This window comes from Gopherus evgoodei, chromosome 1 (assembly GCF_007399415.2).
Source record: "Gopherus evgoodei ecotype Sinaloan lineage chromosome 1, rGopEvg1_v1.p, whole genome shotgun sequence".
Lineage (NCBI taxonomy): Eukaryota > Metazoa > Chordata > Testudines > Testudinidae > Gopherus > Gopherus evgoodei.
In genome coordinates, this window is record NC_044322.1 from 108,364,920 (window position 1) to 108,380,750 (window position 15,831).

Sequence of the window (15,831 nt, forward strand, 5' to 3'; positions counted from 1 at the left end):
AACATAAGAACAGCCATAGGGGTTCAGACCAATGGGCCCATCTAGCCCAGTGTCCTGTCTTCTGACAGTGGCCAGTGCTGGATGCTTCAGAGAGAACAAACAGAACGGCATTTATCGAGTGATCCCTTCTGGGAGTCAGAGGTTTAGGGACCCATCAGTCTTGGCTAATAGCCTTTGATGGACTTGTCCTCCATGAACTTAACCAGTTCTTTTTTTTTGAACCCTGTTACAGATTTGGCCTTGGCAATGCGTTCCACAGGTTTACTGGGCATTGTGTGAAGAAGTACGTCCTTTAGTTCGTTTTAAACGTTCTGTCTGTTAATTTCATTGGGTGATCCCTGCCTCTTGTGTGAGGTGAAGGGGTAAATAACACTTCCCTATGCACTTCCTCACACCATTCATGATTTTATGGACCTCTATCATCTCTCCCCTCAGTTTCTTTTCTGAACTAAACAGTCAGTCTTTTTAATCTTTCCTCATATGAAAGCTGCTAATTATTTTTGTTGTCCTTCTCTGTACCTTTTCTAATTCGAATATATCTTTTTTGAGATGGAGTGACCAGAACTGTACATCAGAGTGTGGGTGTACTATAAATGTATATAATGGCATTTTGATAGTTTCTGTCTTATTATCTACCCCTTTCCTAATGCTTCCCTTTTTGACTGCTGCTGCACACTGAGCTGACATTTTCAGACTTTACATAATGACACCAAGATTTCTTTCTTGAGTGGCAACAGCTAATATAGACCACATCATTTTGTCTGTTTAGTTGGGATTATTTTTTCCAGTGTGCATTACGTTGCATTTATCAATATTAAATTTCACCTGCCATTTTGTTACTCTGTCACTCAGTTTTGTGAGATCCCTCTGTAACTCTCTGCAGTGAGCTTTGGACTTAACTATCTTGAGTAATTTTGTATCATCTGCAAATTTTGCCACCTCACTGGTCACTCACTTTTCCAGATCATTTATGAATATGTTGAACGGCACAGGTCACAGTACAAATCCTTATTTAACTCTTTCCATTGTGAAAACTGACCATTTATCAATACCCTTTGTTTCCTATCTTTTTAACCAGTTACTGATCCACGAGCGGACCTTTCCTCTTACCCCAGGACTGCTTACTTTGCTTAAGAGCCTTTGGAGTCAAAAGCTTTCTGGAAGTCCAGAAACTGGATCACCCTTGTCCAGGTGCTTGTTGACCCCCTCAAACAATTCTAATAGATTAGTGAAGCATGATTTCCCTTTACAAAAGCTGTGTTGACTCTTCCCTAACAAATCATGTTCATCTGTATGTCTGATAATTCTGTTCTTCACTATAGTTTCAACCAATTTACCTGGCACTGAAGTTAGTCTTACCAGCGTGTAATGTAATGTCTGGAGCCTTTTTTAAAATCGGCGTTATATTAGCTACTCTGTAGTCATCTGGAATGGAGGCTGATTTAAGCAATAGGTTACACACCACAATTAGCAGTTCTTTAGTTTCATATTTGAGTTCCTTCATATCTCTTTGGTGAATGCCATCTGGTCCTGGGACTTATTACCGTTCAGTTTATCAATTCATTCCAAAATCTGCTCTATTGACGCTGCAGTCTGGGACAGTTCCTCAGATTTGTTGCCTAATAAGAATGATTTGAGCGTAGGAATCTCCCTCACATCCCTCTTCAGTGAAGACCATTGCAAAGAATTCATTTAGCTTCTCCACAATGGCCTTATCTTCCTTGAGTGCTCCTTTAGCATCTTGATAATCAAGTGGCCCACTGATTGTGGCTTCCTGCTTCTGATGTACTTAAAAAAAAAATGTGCTGTTACTTTTTTTGCTTTTTGCTAGTTGCTCTTCAAATTCGTTTTTCGCTTTCCTAATTAGACTTTTATATTTACATGCCAGAGTTTATGCTCCTTTCTATTTTCCTCAGTAGGATTTGACGTCCAGTTTTTAAAGGATACCTTTTTGTCTCTAACCACCTCTTTCGCTCTGCTGTTTAATAATGGTGGCATTTTTGGTCCTCTTGCTGTTTTTATTATTATTTGGCATATACATAGTTTGAACCGCTATGATGATGTTTTTATAAATAGTTTCCATGCAGCTTCCATTCACTTTTGTGACTGTTCCTTTTAATTTCTGTTTAACTAGACTCTTCATTTTGTGTAGTTTTCTCTTTGAAGTTAAATCCTACTGTGGTGGATTTCTTTGGTATTTTCACCCTACAAAGATGTTAAATTTAATTACATGATGGTCACTATTACCGAGCAGTTCAGCTATATTCACCTCTTGGACCAGATCCTGTGCTCCAGTTAGGACTTAATCAAGAATTGCCTCTCCTCTTGTGGATTCCAGGACTCGCTGCTCCAAAAAGCAGTCATTTATGGTGTCTATAAATTTTGTTTCTATATCCTGTCATGAGGTGACATTTACCCAATCACTATGGGGATAGTTAAATCCCCCATTATTATTGGGTTTTCTGGTTTTGTAGTCTTTCTAATGTCCCTGACATTATACAGTCACTGTTACCATCTTGGTCAGATGTTTGGTAGTATATTCCTACTGTTTATACTCTTATAATTCAAGCATGGAATGTCTATACATAGAGATTCTGTGGTAAAGTTTGATTCATTTAAGATTTTTCTTATATTTGACTCTATTTTTTCTTTCACATAGAGTGCCAGGCTTCCCCCAACCATGACCCACTCAGTTAATTCCTATATATTTTGTACCTTGATATTACCGGTTCCCATTAATTGTCATTCCACCAGGTTTCTGTGATGACTGTTATATCAGTAGTCTCATTCAATACTAGACACTCAATTGCACCCCAGTATTTAGACTTTCTATTTGATATTGTTAAAACAAGATTTGCTTTATCCCTTCCGCATTGTCACTTTCATTCTGGACTGATCAAATAAGAGGCATTCCTTTTTATGTAATTCTGCTGTCCTCTCAAAATCTTCAAAGCAAAAGGGAGTAATGGTTCCCCACAGTACAAAATAAGTTGGTGCTGTTTTTTGTTCTCTCAGTCTTCCCAGATCACAGAAGAGAACATTTTGGGAAATCTTTTTTAATCAGATTCTGCTGAATAATAGGTAAGCGCAATAGAAGCTCTTTCTTTAATGGGACAGTTTTGTTCTGTTATATCAACACATGGCAATGACATTTTTATCCCAAATATTTATATCTTTGCTGATATTTTTATTTTAAATCCATTTTAAAGGACATATACAACATAATTACATCAGACCATTTTTCTTGTTACCCTTTAAATTTACAAAGCATACTTCCTTTAAGTATTTATCTTAAAGATTGTAGAGCTTACTGCTGCTTCCCAGTAGTAAAATATTAATTACTAGTACTAACTGTTTGATACAGTGGGCTAGTTAGAGATGCAGAAGCCACATAATTTAAAAACAGTTGTAACATCCTTTTCATTACTATGCCTTTTAAGTGAGTGGTATGATGGTTACAGATGGGCTGATGGGGGCGGGAAGTGGATCTGTGATCTTAAAATGCCTTTGTATTTCGCTTTTATGCCATTTAAAAGCAGTTATGTCACAAACTTGATTATTTGAGGAGAATGTGAGAAATAAAGAATTAAAATATGGAAGAAAGGATAGAATAGAACTGAAAAACAAACACATCACTACTAATCTAACCATCTTTTAATTTCAAGAACTGCTGAAACATAAATGTTTTAATCTGTCACAGCTGCCATAATTAGGAATAGAAATGAAGCAATGTTGAGAAACAATGCTGAATTTGACGTGTTCTGACCAATGGAGATCAGTTAAGTAATAAAGAAACTTCTGCAATGCAGTCGCAATACAACAAATCCCATCAGATATTTGTGTGGAACTTCAGTAGTCACCAGCATGCAGTTGTCCTTGAGTGTTAATTGCGCTTTGAACAAATAAATCAGATACCTGAGATGTATCAACCAAATGCTTCCATGAACCTGGGTATAATGTAAGAAAGTTAATGCCTACATAATTACTAGTTCTCCATCTCTACTGTACGAAACAGTACAATGGTGTTACACCCTGCCTAGAGGAATTGCTTTGCTGACAGGTTTTTTCCATTTATTAAAAAAAGGAAATCGTTTTGGAATAGGTGAGAAATGTTTGTACATCTTAAACGTTATTGGGAAACTATCATGTTGCTATGAGCTCTTCTTAGTGGTGTTTGCAAACAGTCATCACTGGTGGATATTCTGTAGAGTACTGTTTGGTTGTGATCATAAATAATTGAAAATAAAAATGGGAATTTCTGGATGTCTTGCTTGCTAGGAGAAGATTGCTGACTTTGAAAGACCTTCGTATGCTCTCAGTGAAAATCTTCAAGGCCAATGGTATATAAAGCTTTGTGGGGATGGGAAAAAATGGATGGAAATTTAAAAACAAACCAACCAACCTTGGTGAAATTCTGGCTCCACTGAAGTCAAGACTTAAAAACTCCCATTTACTTAAAAGGTGATCAGGATTTCACGCCCTGTTCTTAGCTGATGCAGCTTTGATAAAAGGATCTAGTTGAAGCCCAGGAAGAACAGTTTTAGCTTCACATGGATTTTCTTTTAATTAACTCCAAAGCAACTATTCATAGAACTTTGTATCTGGAATGTTTTCTCTGCCCTAAGCTCTGTTAAGAAACCTAACAAGCTTCACTTAACACAGTCTGAAAATAGTTGTCAGATGCTGTCAAATTTCACAAAAGTACTCATACGGTAAGTGGCACTTTTCCTGATAGCCACAAGACTGAAATTGTACAACAGTATATGTTGTAATATTATGCTGAGTTTAATTTTCAAAATGCTAGACTTCCTTTCATAGTATTGCTATGGAAAAATTGTATGATTGTTTCACTTGTGAACCTTAATAAAGACTTAGTTATGGAACTACATGATGCTCTGATTTATTTACTAGAAGATAATATTCCATTCCTTGTGTTTCTCTAATTAAACTGTGATATGAATTAAAGTGCAACTAATAACTGTTTGGGTGTACTTTTTGTATCTGATTGCTGTTTGCATAATACCATAGAGTGAAAACGTGCTTCTTCAAAACACTTATATTCCACATAGCTCTCTTGGAAAAGAAACAGAAAGGGGCAGCTTTAAAATATTCAGAAACCTTCTTTCCCAGTTTTGAGGTGTTTTTCAATATATTTGATAACAACATTTAAGTATATATTTGTTTTTCTTAAAATTCTTTTCGCTCATTGAAACTCACTCCACAATATAGATTAAGGTATCAGCTACAATTTTGGGGGGGTAGTAAATAGAATCACTGAGCTGAACTTTAATTGGTTTATCTGGTACTTGTCTCTAGGCTTTAAACGACTTTATAATTACATGACTGGCTTAATAACTAGAGCCATGGTAAAGATTTATTTTTCTGTTGACTTCAGGTACAGCTGCATTGGAAGAAGATGCTCAGATTCTTAAGGTCATTGAAGCGTACTGCACAAGTGCCAAAACGCGCCAAACACTAAATTCAAGTAAGTTAGAAAAGGCTGAATTAATTTACCAAAATGCTATTTAGATACATAACAAAAACAGTGGTGGGTCCCAACACTACAAATAATGGGATTGTCCTAAGGAAATCAGCCTTTGGAGTGGGTCTCGACGTGGGCTGCTTGGGCGCTCTACTTAAAGCATCAGAAGCCCTGCCTGAAGTCCAATTTTGGTGAATATAATCCATGTTACTAAATTTGCCATGGTATGAAACCTGTATCAAGCATGCACCAAGGAATGGGAAGTGTCTGGATTTAATGACACTTGCAATACACTTTCTTGAGAGAAAATGGTAAGTGTGGAGGTAAATGGAAGAGCAATATTCATTTCAGATTTTGGGGCTATATCTGCTTTATGCCTGTGAGGGTTCTGTTCAACAAGATGCATGTTTTACTCAAGGGCTTCTGGGAAACCTTCACTCCTGTTGTGGAAGGGTAAATGGGACAATAAAGTTTTCCTTGCCACTAGCTGTTTAATATTTACTATTACAAATTTTAATCCTCTCTTATAATAATTTCAGGGAGCAACTGTTAATTTTCTTAGATCTCTGTGTTGGGTATTCTCAGTTTTTCAAATTTACATTCGGCTAATTGGTACTTACAGTGCACATCCTCACTTAATCTAAAACAAAGCTGAAGTTGTGAAGGTTCTTTGTGTTGTAAGTAAAACACTCCACATAGGGAAATCCACCAGCATGCGTTAACGTTTATGTAAGGGAGGAGAGCATGCTGTTCAGTTTGCTCCAATTTGCACAGTTTTACCATAGAATATAAACCTTGTTTAGGAATTATATCTCTTCTATGCTGTAAAATGATCCTGAGATAGTTATTGATTTTATTGTTGTCAGCAATTATTAGTGTGGACATTGTAAATAACTCACTGCCCATTTAAGTTGTTTAATTTCCAAGTATCTGTCAGTGTTTATTATCAAAACAGTTTTTTGTACATACTTTATTTCCAAGCAGAAACATTTTAGACTGGCAATTGGAAAGTCACAAAATATGACTTGAAATTTAGTGCACAAATTCTTTAACACGTGCAGTTGCCTGCCTTCTCATCACCTTGAAAAATCCTACTTTGCGTGCAAATGTACTTAATATTGGAATTTGGCTTTTTGTAGGAAGGAAGAATTTATTGCAAGGTTATTTTATGTATGTTTTTAATTTTCATTTACATTGTTTCAAGCTAAAATGTGTACGAAAAGGGACTCTTCAGGTCTGTCTTTGTGATCTATTTGATCAAGTTCTAAGTCTTCAAGGTGATAAAATTGAAGTAATTTGTTAGCTCATCCCTGTTTTGGACTGGTTTCAGTTTCCACACGTTTGATTTTAGCCCTATGATCATTCTGTTTTATTGTGGCTTACGTCGTCAAAATGAAAGAAACAAGTTTAAAATTGTAAAGATAAATTATGGAACAAAATAAGGCTAAATTAAACTGTTGCTATTTTAAATGTCACAACTGTGCTCAGTTGGTGCTGATCGTTTTTCAAAGATAATCTGACAAGAAATGGTTTGTGAAGCATTTAGTTTTTAATTATGCAGTTGTGTGTGTACGCAGAAACACATACAACTGATGCGAAGTATATTTTTGCTTTTCGCCCCCCTATTTTTGCCTTTCTATGTATATTTAAGAAATATACATAGTGCAGTAGATATCATTACATACATCAAAAATCAACAGCTTTTATTTGCATTTAACCGCACTAAGAAACAGCTGAAGTATCAGTTACATGCACGACCTCTTCTCTTGTAAAGGCTGGGTACTGGCATTAAAATTTTAGATTTTCTACCATTCCAGGTCTAGCTTTCCATCAGAGGTGGAAAAACTCCATTTGGTTTTGGGATTGCTTCTGTAAGAGTAACGGTGCATTTCAAAAATTACCAGACAGTTTATTAAAATTTTTACATTCTTTTTGTACCCCTTTCTTACCTCTGTGTTCACATTCTGCCTGTCCCTCACAGCGCTGATTTGGCAATTCTTCTAGTAGCACCTTCTGTTTGGCATCCAGGAGGTGCTGCTTTTGGAAGTGCAAATTCAGCACGGCTAGGGCACCAGTCGATTGGAAGGCAGTGACATCAGAGGTAGGACAGCAGCTTTTTGTTACTACTTGGGGGGAAAAGAGGTTTTGTTTTTTAAAATCTGGAGAGATTATAGGGCAATAGAAATGAAGAGCAGAGAATGAAGGGTGGGGCTTTCCCTTCTTATAAATCTGGTCTTTTGCTGTGCATTCTTTCTTGCTCTCAGAAAAATAAGTTAGTTCTCTAGGTAAGGGTTTAACATCATTAGTAACACAACGTGTGTAGTAGCTCACATTATGGCCACCTACAGTTTCAGTTTCCAAATATTTCCAGGCATTTACCTTTCATAAGCAAAAACCCAGCTTCAAAATAGAAATAGAAGAGAGAAAGCAGTTTCATACCCCCTTGTTCACCCTAAACATTTTACAATGATTATATCGAGAAGGTAAGTTTAGAGACAGTCATGAAAATGACTACTGTGGATAGCTAGTCTTGGCAGGGAGGTAACTGGAAATAGTACAGTAAGTCTAAAATATTTTAAAGTATTTTGGAGTTGATCTGAGATAACTACTGTGGCTTGCAATGTTTGATTAGCCCTATCAACTTTGCATTTTGTAAAAAGATTTCCAGTTGATTTGTTATAGCTAAGTTGTAGCTGTGCTTCTCCCCTTTCAAATTTCTCTGTTAACTAGAGTTGACTGTCCTTTTCATAATAATAATCAAAGAATCTCAGGGCTACTCAGGTCAGGACATATTTTCAATAAAACTGCTCAAAATTTAACAAATTAAAAAATTAGATTGTGACAGTTCAAAAGTTATTACATACCAAGTGTAATTTTTACATCAAACCTCACCAAAAATAAGAATAAAGCTTTGCTGCCTTTTTAACAATATTTTCTCTTTTCCTTCTCTTCCCATCACCTTTTGCTTTTGTTTTCATGTGTTTTGGTTGTGGCTCTTCCTTACGTTCCCCTCCTCATCCCACCTCTGCCTATCCACATCCACCATTTCATTTCACCCGTACATCCTTAGCATGGCAAGGCACTGACCTGATGCATAATCACGTCTTGGCTGATGATGACCAATCAAGTCTAGACTCCTTGGGTCGTCGCAGTAGCCTTTCTCGTTTGGAGCCTTCAGACCTCTCAGAAGACTCTGACTATGACAGTATATGGACAGCCCATAGTTACAGAATGGGGTCTACATCTCGTAAGAGCTGTTGCTCATATATCTCTCACCAGAACTAATGCACTTCTGAGCTTTTCTTAACAAATGCTTGTTGTATCACAGCCTGCTTTTCTTAGATGTTTTCTTGCTGTTCCTTGTCTCTTCAATGTGATATTTTAACAACTTTTGAGAGCGTTTCTGATATTTCAATTGTACCTCGTGGGAGGCTCTATTGCCAATTTAATACATATACAATTAAGTCATTCTAAATCGATAGTATATATCCTGATAAGGATATTATACCTTTAGGGTTTTTTAAAAGTGACAGCCATTGATTTGTAGCTCTGAATAGACTGTTTTTTGACTTGGTCAGTGTAGCAGCAATTCCTCTTTTTTTCCTCCTGATACAGCACGTTTTTGTATTTTGTACTGAAACCATACTGGTTTGTGAGCTAAGTGCCAGCAATATGGAACTACTTTAGCCTTATAGTGGTCTAATTTTCTATGTATTATAAACACAAGGTATAAAGCAGGGAGAACAAGAGAAAATCATTTTTAAAATACGCAGTACAAGAACTGTAAAATTATTCAGATACTCCTTTATCTGGGCAATCTGTATGGCAGAGTGTTTGATAATCTATGAAAATGTTCATATTGCTGTCTTTTTTTCATTGCTTAGACATGGATGAAGAATTATACATTTTTCACAAGTTGAGCAGTTGTTTTAAAGACCTGAAAGTCTGTGTTGTTAAATGCAGTGTATAGTTCACTCTACCAGTAGTCATACTGTCACTTTACTGCATATAGTAGTATGGAAGGTTCCAGGCTGATCTGCCTTGTAAAATGCACAACTATCAATAAATCAGCGGTCCTTCTCTGTGAAAACCACAAAATCCAATCTGAAAAAAAACATTCAGAAAGGTTCCCATTATGAAAGCTTGAGTGTTCAGAATCTGAAGCTGTTGGTATAATTGTGGTCAAAATGGGTTGTAGGAAGTCCTTAAAAGTAGAATGCCTGGTTTTGGTTTTCACAGTCTGGATACATCTGAGACATGTATTGATTGTGTTTTGTAGTTGCTCTCGTAAGCACATTGGTTTTCAGCAACTAGCTCTTCATTCAGAGTAACTTTAGCTTTGACACATTATCTGTTCGGTTCCGAATGTGACACAATATATATTCTGCACCTGGGACATTGGTGGGGGAAAGTTGTGTTCTGTATTGTGGATAACATAACTGGAATTGAAATGAAACTTTTTTGTATTCTAAATCATTATTAACATTAGCATTAAGAAAACAGCCACATCCTAAAAGGGTGATAACATTTTTTTTGCTTTCCTTAAGATTCCTTTTTATTTCAAACATGTACAGTGCTCAGTGTTCTGATATCACTATATGAACAAATTAAGATAGGTGCAATTGTTGCTGCCTGGGAATTTGATCATACTATTTACAAGTCCTGAGGCAATCTTAAACTCCTGCAGGTGATTTAAACAGGAAACCAGTGGTTACACAAACGATCCCTCAAGGATGTCAAAATGGACAAGCTGTGTTAGCAGCAGTTCATATCCAAAACTTCACTATTAGTTTTAAATGTTTGATAACCTACTTGTTACTGTAGATAATGAAAATTTAGATGTTTATCAGAAAGAAATTTCAGGGGTTTATTATTGTACTAGTCATTTTATTGACCCGATATGGCAACAAGGTACATGTATGCACTGTATCTAACTAGGAAAAATTGCTGAGGGGACAAATACATGGTGTATGTACTCCATGCTATATCAGACAATGCCTCTGTAAACCACTTAGCTTTCATTTTTATTTTAAAAGTCACATAGAGGATTCATTTCCGATTTATAATGCTGCATAGATCATTTTTTCCCCCTGATTTTCTTCTTTTTAAGCAGTAGTGTTCTGGTGGAATAATATTGATGTTTTCTGCACTGGTTAAATGCCTGTTCATTTACATAATACTATGTTACATATTTTATGTACTGTAAATATTATGAGTTTTTGAAATAGTTGCTGCACTTAAACTTTCCTTTATCATACACAATAATGCTCTTGTTACCCAGATCTGAAGATTTTATTGACTTTCTATGCACCAAAGCTTTGACAATTTACCACCATTAATTATTATAGCAGTTAAATCATTAACTGTCATCAGAATGATGTTATTTTAAGATGATGATCTTCAGTGCCAACATCACTGCAGAATTAAATATCATTGCATTTTCAATGTTACAGATCACTAGCTATTGTCAACTAATCAGAAGTATTAATGCAAGAAGTTTAAAAAATACCAGTGTGAAAATGATGGTATTCAGTCCAAAGGTTCAGTATTTCTATTTTTGTGGAACTTTAGTCATGCTAATAATAGTAACTTATGTTTATGCAATTCTGTAAAATATATGTGTACAGTTAGTATTATACTGAAAGAATGCAGAATCTGAATTAGAAGGTAGGTTTAAGCCATTGTCAGCTCCTTTTCATGTGGCTTAAATGGTGTTTCCATTAAATGAGTATTTAACATAAATTGACACCAAGCTATATTAATTGTGTTTTTTGCATAATCTTGCCAAAACACAGTAATGTGTATATAGTGACGTAAAGCATTGACAGATCTATATATTGTGCATTTCATTTGTGAATGGGAAAAGACATCTTTAGTAGATGACTGACTTTTGAAAATACAAACTGGATGTATATCTAAATGTTGCATTGTATTGTACATTATGCCTATTATTGTTTGTGGTTGCATATAGCAATTAAGTGTTTTGTTTTATAAAAAAAAAAAGGACATCTGTTATGTACAGTTGAAATAAATTTTGCATTTGCTAGCCTGTGACATATTTAATCATTATACAGGGGAAAGGACAGCATAACTCACAATTTCACATTTGTTGTTTGGCTTTTCTGAAAGTAGCATATTAAAATGAAAGCCAAATGCTAAAATAAGAGAACCAACCTGCTTTAGTGAAGGTGTCACGTATGATTTGCCTGTGATGTAATCTAGACAGTCTAATGTAATCCATCATAGTACAAGTTATTCTGTCCTGCTGATTTTTTCTTCTTTTAAAACTTTCCATCTCCAGAGATATTGTCATCTAGAGAACATGTTTCCCATTTCCATTTATGGAAGCAGTGTTTCCCCCCTTAATATAAGAGGACTTAAACTGAAAACAGGCTAAGTAGTTGCTCAGGAGAAAATTGGATCAGTTTAAAAAAGATGGAATAAAATATGCAGAGGGCCTGGCACACAAGTACAAATTAGTGCATGTATCTGTGGTCTTAAAGTTTTGCTACTAATGTAGCAATTCTTTTCTAGTCCCACAGCCATCTAACTGAATGGTGAGCATAATCCTTTCTGATGAACATCTGTATCAGTTAGGGAAATGTGGGGATTTTTGTATGTAAAGTAAGTACTCTTTGTATATGCTTTGAAATTTTTTCTTAGGGCTCTTCATACTGTCATTATTCCAAAAGTAGAAAGCCCCTTATTTAGTATTACTCCATTCATATATACCAGCTGTGCATCCTGTTATTTTTTCAGGGTTTTACTTGTGTCTATAAACTCTTTAAAATTGGTTCTACTCCAAAAAATGACTGAATTTGACATATTGCCATACAAATAAAATGATGGGGTTTTAGTTCCCAGCCCTACAAACTCAACCTGTGATCAGAAAGTCATGCTAGGTTCTTTCTTACTTATGCATAACCACCAGCAACAAAGTTTCTTCATGCCAGATTCTGTCTTTAGCTAATAACTACACCTGTGCAGCCCCTTTGTGCCTAAGCTTATCACAACCTAGTAGTTTTCAATGGTATTTGATATGTTAGACTTAGGGAAAATTTTAGCTCTGCAGTTGGAACCTGGTTAACAATTCAGTTGATGCACAAGAAAGCACAGACTGCAGCTCACTCTTTTTTAGACTTGTTAGGGCTAACAGATTCTTCACAGTAGAACACTCTGTAAAGTTTGTTCAATGGGCAACTGGGTACCTGATTTGACAGCAATATCCATCTGTGTTAATGATTAGAATGTGAATAATGCAATGAAAAGTTGAACATTTAAAGTGTGCACTGGTCTAATTTGCATGTGAATATACCACAAGTGTGCATGCAAATGGCCAGTTAGATATCTAACTAGTAGGGCTGTCAAGCGATTAAATAAACGAATTGCGATTAATCACAGTTTTAATCGCACTGCTAAACAATAATAGAATACCATTTATTTAAATATTTGGATGTTTTCTACATTTTCAAACATATTGATTTCAATTACAACACAATACCAAGTTACAGTGCTCACTTTATATTATTTTTTATTACAAATATTTGCACTGTGAAAAAGATGAGTATTTCAATTCACCTCATACAAATACCGTAGTGCAAGCTCTTTATCGTGAAAGTATAACTTACAAATGTAGTTTTTTTTAACATAACTGCACTCAAAAACCAAAACAGTGTAAAACTTTAGAGCAGTGTTTCTCAAACTTTTTATGCTGGTGACCCCAGTTAGACTTGAAAAAAATCATGACCCCACCCACTAGAAAAAAATTGTGATCCCTTACATTCAGCCTCTTGGGGCACAAGCCTTCGGCCCCCGCCCAGGTAAGTGGGCCTTCAGCCCCCACTGACTCTAAAGTCCAATTAACGGATTAAAAAAATTTATGCCTTAATCATACTGTGAATTAATCTTTAATTGACAGGCCTAGTGCAAAGTGAAAGGTCATGGGGACTTATCGAAGTGACAGAGGAGTGTTTCAGTTGATGACTATGAGCTATCAATGTGATGCAGCTGTGAAAAAGGCTAATTCAGTCCTAGCATGCATCAGGCGAAGTATTTCCAATAGAGACAGGGAAGTGTTACTACCATTGTACCAGGCTCTGGTGAGACCTCATCTGGAATACTGGGTGCAATTCTGGTCTCCCATGTTTAACAAAGATGATTTCAAACTGGAACAGGTTCAGAGAGGGGATGCTAGGATGATCAGAGGAATGGAGAAACTACCTTACAAGAGGAGACTTAAGGACCTTGGCTGGTGTAGCCTAATCAAACGAAGGCTGAGGAGCGATATGATTACTCTGTATAAATACATCGGAGAGATAAACATCAGGGAGAGAGATGTGCTATTTAAGTTAAGGGCCAGTGGTTGTACAAGAACAAATGGATATAAACTGGCCATCAACAAGTTTATGCTTGAAGTTAGATGAAAGTATCTAACCATCAGAGAAGTGAACTTCTGGAACAGCCCTTCAATGGGAGTAGTGGGGGCAAAAAAACTTACTTATTTCTAGACTGAGCTTGATAAGTAGGGCTATCAAGAGATTTAAAAAAATTAGTCTCGATTAATCCCAGTTTTTGATTACATAAAAAGATGGTTATATGTAGCTATTGCAGGGCTAAGTTCCAATACCATCAAAGTATTTCAAGTCTGCAGTACCACCTACATACTAAACATGCTCTTGCCTTCAGATCTTGTGCTACAGATAACATACCAACTGCAAATGAATCCCATCAGCCATAACAGAGTACGCTTAAAGAGTTTGTTTGATCCAGGGGCTTGTAGTGATCCTGAAAGTACAACAGCTTAACCAATGCTATTGCAAAGTGGATAGTTATGAACTGCAGACCACTCAACATTGTAAACAGAGAGCTGAAAGATGTTATTCAAATTTCATCTTCCAATCAGTCATACACCTTTCCCTCCAAAGGAGCCATTCCATCATGAATACATGACCTGTATTACAACGAGAAGACCACAAAGTTGGAGCTTCTGAAAAATGCCCTAGCTGTTGCTTTGACTGGTGATCACTGTACATCCTTGAGCAATCACAGCTATCTTGGAGTCACGGCACACCTGATTGATACTGGATGGACACTGCAATCATTTGCTTTACCAGTAACGCATACTGAAGAGAGACATCATGCTGAAACGTGTAGAATGTTTCTGGGATGTTGTGAAATAGTGGAATATTCAAGACAGGTAACAACAATCAGTACTAACAGTGCAATGAAAACTGTGATTACTTTTTTTAATTGCAATAAATTTGTTTTGAGTTAAATGCTGAGTTAACTGCAGTTAATCGACAGCCCTATTAACTAGACCTTGAAACTCAAGCCCAGCAACTCTATTAGTAGATATTTTTAAAAGAATTTCTTAGAATAGAATTTTTTTTCCATTCTATTAAAAATCAGCTCTTGTAGAAAGAGATATAGAAACAAGAATGTCTGGCGTTAATGTGAAAACTGTACAGTTACAAAAGATTTAGGTCAGTGTAAAAGTCTGCACCCTCACCACTTTTTTTTTTTACCATTGAAAATATGAAAAGCTAAAGACAGAATGAAATCTGTACAAGTTGTTTAGTCCAGTCATCAATGATACTCCCAATTTATGCCATTATTGTAAATTAACAGCTGTTAAACTATAGTGTATATTGAGTATTTGTCTCTTAATAGTTTTTTTAAAAACAATTTTAGTTAATCCAGTCCAAGGACTGAGTCTAGGAAAAGGCCTAATATGTGGTTATTACAAAAGTTTACTTTTTATTTTCAACCTTGCACTTACCTTTTAAAATATAATTTGTTATGTTTGCATTTATCAAGACACCCTCATATAGTACCTAATGTCAGATTCAAAACCAACCGTCAGACACATCTCCGAGGCAGCTTCTTTGAAGGCAGTGGAGCTGCATCGTATATCAATGTGTTCTTGCATGTGTCTTTTTGTAGTCCATTCCAGTCGCATTAATAATAGGTGCATTGGATGCCAGGGAGAACTTCGTTGAATTCCACTCTGCATTCTTACCTTTGTTTGGAGTTGTGCTAAATGGTCATGATGTCCTGCTGGTTTTAGAGTGAGATCAACTGGCCATTTTTGTCATGTGGATGTTTTAGCGTCTCTTAATATAAGTGGCCATAGGCTGTTGCTTGATGAATGTTCCAGATGTGTCTGAAACTGCCCGGCCATGTGAATAATCCATGCCTAGAAGATGTCAGTCAGTATTGACTAAAAGCACTTGATCACTGAGGAAATCTCATATGTGCATTCTGCAAGTATATATCTTCCTTTCCCATGTTAACAGAGTGTGCATCTGAAGTCTCTTAATACTGCATAGAGTACCATGAATGAGCTGATG

The 15,831-nt window shown here is 36.1% G+C and overlaps 1 protein-coding gene across 6 annotated transcripts in view; it reads left to right on the plus strand.

Moving 5' to 3' along the window:
- ARHGEF7 (Rho guanine nucleotide exchange factor 7) overlaps window positions 1-15,831 on the plus strand; it is a 220,589-nt gene that overhangs the window by 184,221 nt on the left and 20,537 nt on the right. For 2 of the 6 annotated variants that reach the window (XM_030568714.1, XM_030568722.1), the window contains 2 exons: window positions 5,396-5,485; window positions 8,553-8,729. The exons of 1 other annotated variant lie outside the window; for it this stretch is intronic. In XM_030568714.1, coding sequence (XP_030424574.1) covers window positions 5,396-5,485; window positions 8,553-8,729 — 267 coding nt within the window. Of the gene's footprint in view, window positions 1-4,278; window positions 4,866-5,395; window positions 5,486-8,552; window positions 8,730-15,831 lie in introns of those variants that run through there. 3 more of the 6 variants (XM_030568732.1, XM_030568741.1, XM_030568761.1) reach the window with 2 other exon arrangements.